The 9,565-nt window shown below is 40.6% G+C and overlaps 1 protein-coding gene across 1 annotated transcript in view; it reads left to right on the forward strand.

Annotated features, from left to right (window-relative positions):
- Positions 1-8,114, forward strand: part of LOC122556990 (cation channel sperm-associated protein 3-like) — a 19,360-nt gene extending 11,246 nt beyond the window's left edge. Inside the window, exons 5-8 of the mRNA XM_043704223.1 lie at positions 1,970-2,110; positions 2,195-2,314; positions 4,604-4,761; positions 7,788-8,114. Of these exons, the coding sequence (XP_043560158.1) occupies positions 1,970-2,110; positions 2,195-2,314; positions 4,604-4,761; positions 7,788-7,902 (534 nt within the window). The 3' untranslated portion in view covers positions 7,903-8,114. The remainder of the gene's footprint in view (positions 1-1,969; positions 2,111-2,194; positions 2,315-4,603; positions 4,762-7,787) is intronic.
- Positions 8,115-9,565: the final 1,451 nt, after the last annotated feature.

The following is a 9,565-nucleotide window of genomic DNA, read 5'->3' on the forward strand; positions in this document are numbered from 1 at the left end:
CGGGCGGTGCGGGGTTGTGGGACTATGAGGTTGGAGGCGGTGGATGGGAGATCCCCCGAGGTGATGAGGTTATGGACGGTCTGGGAGATAACCTTGACCTCTTTCCACCTATCACATTTCCGACGCCCCTCCCCCAAGTCCCTCCTCCCTACCTTTTATCTTAGCCTGCTGGACAAACTTTCCTCATTCCTGAAGAAGGGCTTATGCCCGAAACGTCAATTCTACTGTTCCCTGGATGCTGCCTGACCTGCTGCGCTTTTCCAGCAACACATTTTCAGCTCTGATCTCCAGCATCTGCAGACCTCATTTTCTCCTATCTGTATAGACACACTCCCCTTCCTCCTTTTTAAACCTTTTATTAAGTTTTGTTTCTGAGCATTTGCTTTTTGTCTTATTTTCTTGTATTTAATAGGTAATAACATTCAGCTGAGTTCTAATGAAGGGTCACTGGGTCTGAAATGTTAACTCTGCTTTCTCTTCACAAAGGCTGCTGACTTGCTAAGTTTCTCCAGCAATTTTTGTTTTTGTTAATTGAAGAGTGTTAGATATGTGTGACTGGTCATGAGAAGTTTAAAAAGTGGGGAGTTGACTTGACCCTCCTTAACTGCTGGTAACATTGAGGACAATTTCTGAGCTGCCTAAGGATGAAGATTACCCATGAGAGGAGGTTAGTATTCCAAGAAAACTCAGCAGTGGTCTCAACTTGGTCAGAGTCAGTACTGACTCTTTTTAATATCTACATTAACAACATGGCCACCACATCATCATGAAAACGTATTTACGCTAATGATACTGCTTTGATAACTCAGACGAAATCATTCCAGGACATGGAAGCCACTCTAAACCATGAGCTACCAAAAATAGATGAATATTTCTGTGAGTGGAGACTGAAACCAAATGGAGGAAAGTCCAATGATTCTGCATTTCAATTTGAAAATCACAAGGCATGCCACACTTAAAATATTGTCTTCTGTGGAGCAAATTTGTGACAGGACCCAAATCCTGTGTATGCTGGCATGACTCTTGACCATTCTCTAACAATGTTACCACCTCCTACGTTTGTTGGAAAGACCAAGACATGAGTGGATGTCATCCAAAATCTCACCATTACAAGCTGGGATACGAAAAACACTATCCACCATCCTTCTGCCATAGCCCAGGAGCTTTGGTCTTCTCAACAGCTGAGTACTATGCACTCATCCGGGCCTCAAGTCATTACAACAGTCTCATTGATGCACAACTTCCTAAGAAATATGGTTAATCTCTGGAAACCTGAAATCAACTCCAGTTCACCAGTCGTCTCAAATATCACCAGTCTCTCCATTCACTGGACACAGCAATGTCAAGTGAAATAACACATGCCAGCAGCAGCAACTTAGACTCCTCCCTCCACAGTGAACACTCCTCAACACTATACACCCCATCCCAGATCGCCATCTTTAACTGGCTCCTGCATGGTCATTTCTGCCATTCAGTTTCGGATTAAGTTCTGGAGCCCTGCAGCCAAACATATTTTCAAAGGAAAATATTGTACAGCAGCCACCTTTCAACAGGGACAGTGAAAGGCATGAGCAATTTCCTAGAGAAATCTTCAATGCCTGCCCTGATCATCTTAGTGAATAGTTTTAGCTTAGTTTTTATGGCAGTGAACCCAGATAAGACTTTGTTTGTGTAGCCACTTGCCAATACATGAATTTTGGATGGGTTTTCGGTGCTCCTTGTTATGCAGATTTTAATATTTCAATGTAGGTTCAATGCTGATTTTTGTGGCCCATAGCTTTAAAATCATAGATTAGCAAGACCTTCTTTCCAATAAATAACAAAGGAAAAGATATTTTAGGATTTTATGTAACTTGCAATGCAATGCATTGTTTTGTTTATAGTAGGTAAAGACACTGTGGATGGAGAAAATGATCATTTTGTTGCAGTTATTTCTTACAGGGTGGTTTAAATGACTTCTACTTTGCAGTTGGATGGCTGGACTGATCTTCAGGCTGAAACAGGCAGATTTGGCTTCGCGTCAAGTCGATTTTTTGTAATTGGTTTCATCTTACTGGGATGTTACCTTTTCTTCAACCTCTTCATTGGAGTTGTCATTATAAATATTCGGGTATGTTGATACTTATTTTTAACCACATGCTATTGAATACTTGTTCAGTAAAACCACCAAAATAAATTATATTATTATTTCTAGGAAACCACCACAGCATTTAATAAGGGACTCCAAACCGAACGAGAGACAATTTTGCTCCAAAAAAAACAGGCTATGTTACAGAGACAACAATCGCATATTGCAGATTTAATGGAGAAACAGGTATTGAATTCATTCTGATTCGACTGGAACTCTATGTTATAAAACAGGTGTGATTGCCAACTCCCAAATCTGGATTCATTACTTCTGAATTTTTATTAGAATAAACATTTGAATTGACTTGAGTGTGTATGCTGTAACATTCATATCATAAAGTACTGAATAGATTTTTTTTATCTATTCATGGTAAGTGTACTTTGCTGGTTGGCCAACATTTATTGCTCACCTGTTGTTGCCTGTGAGAAAGTAGTGGGGTGCTGTCTTCTTGAACCACTCCAGTCCATTTGGTGCAGGTAGAACCATTTAGAGGGATTTCCCCAGGATTTTAACCCAGCGACAGTGAAGGAACTGCAATATGTTTCTAATAATGGATGTTGAGTGACTTGGAAGTGAGTTTGCAGGTAGTGCTATTCCTGTATATCTGCTGCCCTTCTGCTTCTAGATGATGGTGATCATAGGTTTGGAAGGTGCTGCTGAAGGAGCCTTAGTGTTTTTCTGCAGTGCATTCTGTAGAAGGTACACATTGAGCATTGGTGATGAAGGGATGTGGTGTCAATTAAGCAAGCTGTTTCCAACTGGCTATATTTTGTGTATGCAAAAAGAGAATGCACACCTGATTGTGACAAAGTTAAAAATCACACAACACCAGGTTATAGTCCAACAGGTTTATTTGGAAACACTGGCTTTCGGAGCACTGCTCCTTCATGAGGTGGTTGTCGAGTATAGGATTCTAAGACACAGAATTTATAGCAAAGGTTTACAGTGTGATGTAACTGAAATTATATGTTGAAAAAATACTTAGAATGAGCTGCCAGAGGAAGTGGTGGAGGCTCGTACAAATGCAACATTTAAAAGGCACCTGGATGGGTATATGAATAGGAAGGGTTTGGAGGGATATGGGCCAGGTGCTGGCAGGTGGGACTAGATTGGTTTGGGATATCTGGTTGGGATATCTTGTTGGCATGGACAAGTTGAACCGAAGGGTCTGTTTCCAAGCTGTACATTTCTATGACTCTATGATTCTATAACCTGGTATTGTGTGATTTTTAACTTTGTACACCCCAGTCCAACACTGGCACCTCCAAATCATGACAATCAGGAGTCCTGTAATATGTTTGCATTTTCCTAACTGGAGATCCCACTAGCTTTCTGAACAATGTTAGTGAACTAAACCAGTCTCTAGAATTAGCTTGGACCCTTTGGGTCTGCATGGTTCAAAACACCAACGTGTGGCATGTGCTCGGTGAATCAACATTTTGCAACATTTCTAATATTTAGAAATGGTAGGCTGGTCTCACCAGTTATCCGATGTGCATGAAGATGTCCTTTACCTACAGGTACCTGAAGATGGCAGAGCAAAATAGGTAAGTGGTAAAGAAGATATATAGGATGCTTTTCTTTATTTGGAGAGGTACTAAATAAAAGAGCAGGAATGTAATGCTAGAACTATGTAAGATGCTAATTAGGCGACAGCTGAAGAATTGTATACAATTTTGGTCACTATTGTCCAGGGAGAGTATAGACAAGATTTACAAGAATATTGCTGGGGATTGAAAATAACAGCAATGAGGGAAGATTGGAGAGATTAGGGTTATTTCATTGAAACAGAGGAGGCTGAGGGGTGACTTAATTGAGGTATGCTGAATAATGAGGGACTTGGATAAAGTGTACATTGACACCTGTTTCCCCGAGTGGAAAAGAGAAAATGAGACTGCAGATGCTGGAGAGTCAGAGTTGAGATGTGTGGCACAGGAAAAGCACAGCAGGTCAGATAGCATCCAAAGAGCAGGAGAGTTGACATTTCTGGAATGTGCTCCTGAAGAAGGGCCTATGCCTGAAACGTCGACTCTCCTGCTGTTCGGATGCTGTCTGACCTGCTTTGCTTTTCCAGCACCACACTTCTCAGCTTTCCTCGTGGAAAGGTATTTACCAATGAACACAGATTTAAGGTGATTGGTAGAAGGATTAAAGGGGACATGAAGAAAACATTTTCCACCCAGAGAGTGATGGATGTCTGGGATTCGGTGTCCAGTTTGCTGGTTGAGGCAAAATCCCCAACTCATTTAAAAGGAAACAGGATCTGAAACACTCAACTTGCAAAACTGCTGACCAGGTGCTGGGAAGTGGGATTAGAATAAGCAGCCAGTTAATTCAGCTGGCACAGACAGAATGGGTTGCTGGCCTTTTTTATTGTGATGTAATGATTTGATAGTTCTTTCCAACTCCAGACAGAAGAGAAATTTTCAAAAGAAAGAAAGTGATGGACTATCTCTTTTTTGCCTTTTCTTCCAGAAAACCAGCCAATTTGAAAGTTTCAGTGAAATGGTAGAGAAGGTCAAACAGACTTTGCGACATGATGATTATGTTTTGTTGGATGATTTATGTTCAAGTCTGTCATTCATTGATATTTACTTCACGAGCCTTGATGAACAGGATAATACTCTGTACAAGTGAGTAAGAGATTCCATGTCAGAGAAATCTGGCTAACATGCTGCATGTTATATAAAACTATGCAGGTTCATGCGCTCCATATGCGTAAGGGAATACAGGTTCATGTGCCATCCACTTTCTCAGATCAAAATTCCCAGTGACCCATTCTCAGGGTTTTGCCTTGATTACACGAGACACATGAGAGTCATCTGCAGTTAGTCACAGTTCATGTTTGCTTTCTCTGTCTTAGGGTGCCCTTGGATGTTATGCTATGTTAAAAGTGCCTTTAGAAATGCAAGCTGCTGTTGTTGGCAGTTTGCCTGAATTTTTGTTCATTCCCTCCCTCGTACAACAAGGTTATGGACTCAGTGAAGAGTTGAACTGATGTTTTCAAGAGATAAAATTACATGTTTGGAATGAGCTAGGAATTTGGGAAAGAAGTGAATTATGCAAATAAGAAATCAAAGGGAAAGATGCAGTGGTGAAATGTTCAGAGCTGTAGAGCATGGAAACAGACCCTTCGGTCCAATTCATGCAATGCTGACAAGATATCCTAAATAAATCTAGTCCCATTTGCATCAGAGCAGCAAGAAAATCAATGTTTTCGGCCAAAGCCCTTCAACACACTTCTGACCCTTATCTGGAAATGGGTCTGAACCCAGTATCCATTAATGTTTATGTATGGCAAGGCCACCACAATACAAACGCTGCCTTCTGTGGTATCAGAGCCATAGAGTCATATAGCATGAAAACAGGCCCTTTGGTCCAACTAGCCCATCCAACCATAAACTAATCTAGACCTGACTGCCTGCACTTGGCCCATATCCCTCCAAATATATCTTATTCATGCATTTAACTAAATGTCTTTTAAACTTTTTAGCTATATCTGCATCCACCATTTCTTCTGGAAGTTCATTCCTCACAAGTACCATTCTTTGTGTAAAAAAGTTGCTCCCCAATGTCTTTTTTTAAAATCTTCCTCCTCTCACCTTAAAAATATGCCCCCCAGTTCTGTGATGCTGCTTGCAGATAATTTTGTTTCTAAAGAAAATAGCAAGGCTGTGTTTCTCTGAGCTCCTCTTTTGCCTTCTCAATGCCCTTCCCCTCCCCACCTTCCAACCCTCCAACAAACCTTATAACAAGTCATGGAGTCATGGGAATGTAGGCCTACTGGTTAAGTAAGTGAAGTTATCCTGTATATTTATGAAATGCTGGTTTGGCTCCAGCTGGAGTATTGTTTCCAATTCTGGGTAGCACAAGAAGAGCACAAACGCTTTGATGGATGTCATGATGAATGTACTAAAGCTATTTATTAGGATGGCTCAAGCAATTCAGTTATTAACAGTTAAATCGTAGCCTATAGAAATCAGGAGTGTTGCCTTAGAGCAGAAAACGTCTATAAACAAATTTGATAGAAGTGTTTAAAATTATGAAAGGAAAACTAAAAAGAGTGTTCCAGTGGCTGAACTGTCGATAACTAAAGCGCCCAGACTTAAGATGATTTAAGGCAAAAGAACCAGTGCCAATATAAGGAAAAAACATTTCTTTACACAATAAGACTTTGAATTTGAAATTAAATGCCAGATAGAGTCATGGATACAGTTTCAACTCACCTTCATAAGGGAATTAGATAAATATTTGAAAGGTTAAAGGATGCAGGGAAATTGGGAAACAACAGGAGAGTGGGGCTGACAAGAAACAGCCAGCACAGAATCAATGGGCTGAATAGCCTGCAACTTTGCTGTAATATATGATTCTTCTATCATGTGTCTGATCAAATGGCAGTTTGGTAGAAGTCAAGATGAATGGCTTTTGCCCGAAACGTCGATTCTCCTGCTCCTCGGATGTTGCCTGACCTGCTGTGCTTTTCCAGCACTACTGTAATCTTGACTCTGATCTCCAGCATCTGCAGTCCTCATTTTCGCCTAGATTGGTAGGCACGGTGGCACAGTGGTTAGCATGGCTGTCTCACAGCGCCAGAGACCCGGGTTCAGTTCCCGCCTCAGGCGACTCTCTGTGTGGAGTTTGCCCATTCCTCCCGTGTCTGCGTGGGTTTCCTCCGGGTGTCCGGTTTCCTCCCACGCTCCAAAAATGTGCAGGTTAGGTGAATTGGCCATGCTAAATTGCCCATAGTGTTAGGTGAAGGGGTAAATGTAAGGGAATGGGTCTGGGTGGGTTGCACTTCGGCGGGTTGGTGTGGACTTGTTGGGCCGAAGGGCCTGTTTCCACACTGTAAGTAATCTAATCTAATCTGAAAATGTCTATTATTATGAAGGATTCTAATAAAATATACAAAAATCTTTCTAAGGGTCTAGAACAAGCAAGATGTAGGTATAAGATCGAACATTGCAAATAAAGGACAGACTGTGGGAGAAACATTTCACATGGACTGCTATGTTGCTGTGAAATCCATGACCACGGTTAATGATTAAAGGAGATACCATGTCAACATTGAACAATATGACAGGTAGAAATGGCTATGGGATCAGGATGGGTGCATGAATTAGGAATACTGTCCGGGTACAATGGGAAAAAGCATGGACTGAATGGGATGAGTGGCCTGATATCATTTCTTAACTTGAATGTAAAATGAAGGTATAAATTAACTAATAGGAAAAGCAGAAAAATGTGAATGAAAATACTTAACCAATGTGGAAGAAGAATATTCAATGCGTAGACAACAGACATAACATTGACAGACATGGAAGATTTATCTTAAGAGCGTTCAAAGAGTTAGAAGATGACAGATTACAATAAATCTGTTGAATTCCTGATCAAAGTTATACTATCACAGAAGCAAGTTATCTCCCCTCAAGAGCCCATCACAAGGAATCCTCTTTGTGATGCTTTAGATCAAGAATATTGATGGTAAGCAAGGAACAAACCATGTATTCTGCCTGTTCAGCTACATAACGTGCACTATGAATATTCTTTAATGGAATGAAATGATGAGGAAAGAACTATGAGCCCTTTCTGACTAGTAAGAACTTCATGACTTGGTTTTTAACAGATTGATAACATGTTATTTGTTTCCTCTATATTTTAGATTACAGCAGCTTTACTTTGAAATATCATATGTTCTGGGTAACTTATTGGAAGTTGATCGTCACCAAGAACATTCTGAAAAGAAGGATGGAGATGGGGCAAATAAGCCTAATTAAATAAAGAAGAAAACCCTACACGCTTAGAAATATTATTTTACAAATTGTGTACTGTTTAATCAGATAATTTGGATGAATTGACAAGCATTTCAATTTTTTGAGAACTTCTCTAATTGTCTATCAAAGGACATTTGGAAACTAGCTCTAAATAACACTGTACTCTGTCTTCATTTACTTTCTTTCCAGCCTTCAGCAAAGTACAGTCCTTCCAGACACAAATTTAGAAATTGATTTAAAAACTCAGCAGGTCTGCCAGCATCTGTGGAGAGAAAACAGAGTTAACATTTTCTCTCCACTGATGCTGTCAGACCTGCCGAGTTTATTCAGCGATTTCTGTTTTCGTTTCTGATTTCCTGCATCCACAGTTCTTTGTTTTTCTTTTCATAGTTCTTTCAGATTATTTTGTTCATTCTGGGCAAGTGCTATTCTGATTCTGTACTATATCCAGGTGAATATGCATTTTGATTTTTCTTTGTCGATACACTTGCCAATGTTAAAAGTGGAATTCTCAACATCAATGGAAATTTGATTTTATCATTTTGATGTGATATATTACAAGGAGATTTATGCAGTGGATGCATAACCTAGGATCTCTCAAATGTTTGAAGAATTGATTTTGCATTAATCAGTCATAAGCACCAGGGACCCGGGTTCAATTCCCACATTGGTTGACTGTCTGTGTTCAGTTTGCACGTTCTCCCCATGTCTGCATGGGTTTCCTCCGAGTGCTCCGGTTTCCTCCCACAGTCCAAAGATGTACTGGTAAGATGAATTGGCATGCTAAATTGCCCATAGTGTTAGGTGCATTAGTCAGGGGTAAATATAGGGGAATGGGGCTGGGTGGGTTGCTCTTCGGAGGGTTGGTGTGGACTTGTTCGGCCGAAGGGCCTGTTTCCATACAGTAAGGAATCTAATCTAATCATCTAATCTGTCAGGCCACTTGCCTGACATTTGGTATTGGATGGACAGAAATGTCCTCCAACTAAATATGGAAAAGATTGAAGCTATTGTCTTTGGTACGCTGGAAGAAACTCTGTTCCTTAATTACCAACTTCACTCCTCTCTCTGATGGCTGTCTGAGCCCGAGCCTAACTGTTTAAACCTTTAATCATATTTGGCCTTGAGGTAAGCTTCTAACCACGTGCCAGTGCCATCACTATTTCCACTTCTGTAGCATCACCAATGCTCCCCTGCATCCAAGCTCATCTGCTGTTGAAACCATCATTCATGCCTTTGCTTGTCTCCTGGCTCGAAGCCCAAATTCTGTCCTTTATAGTCATGGGGGTCATTGAAATACTCTGCTGTCCATGTCATAACCTGCACCAAGTACAGTTCACACATCACCCCCCACTTGGCTTCTTTTCAGTAACCCCTCAATTTTAAACTTTTTATACTTGTTTTCAGCTCTCATCATGGCCTTGCTCCTCTCTATCACTCCAACCCTCTAGGTTTTCTGCAGTCCTTTAATTTCCTTCTCGATTTTAACCATGCCACTATTGGTGGCCATGCTTTCAGCTGTCAAGATCCTTAACTCTGGAATTCCCTCCTTAATTCTTTCTGCCTCTCTTCCTATAGGGTACTTTATAAAACCTAACTTTGGTCACCAACACTAATGCATTAGGGTTGCAATACATGCTTCAGTGTCAAATTTCTTTGATTGTGT

The sequence above is a fragment of the Chiloscyllium plagiosum genome, chromosome 14, assembly GCF_004010195.1.
Source record: "Chiloscyllium plagiosum isolate BGI_BamShark_2017 chromosome 14, ASM401019v2, whole genome shotgun sequence".
NCBI lineage: Eukaryota > Metazoa > Chordata > Chondrichthyes > Orectolobiformes > Hemiscylliidae > Chiloscyllium > Chiloscyllium plagiosum.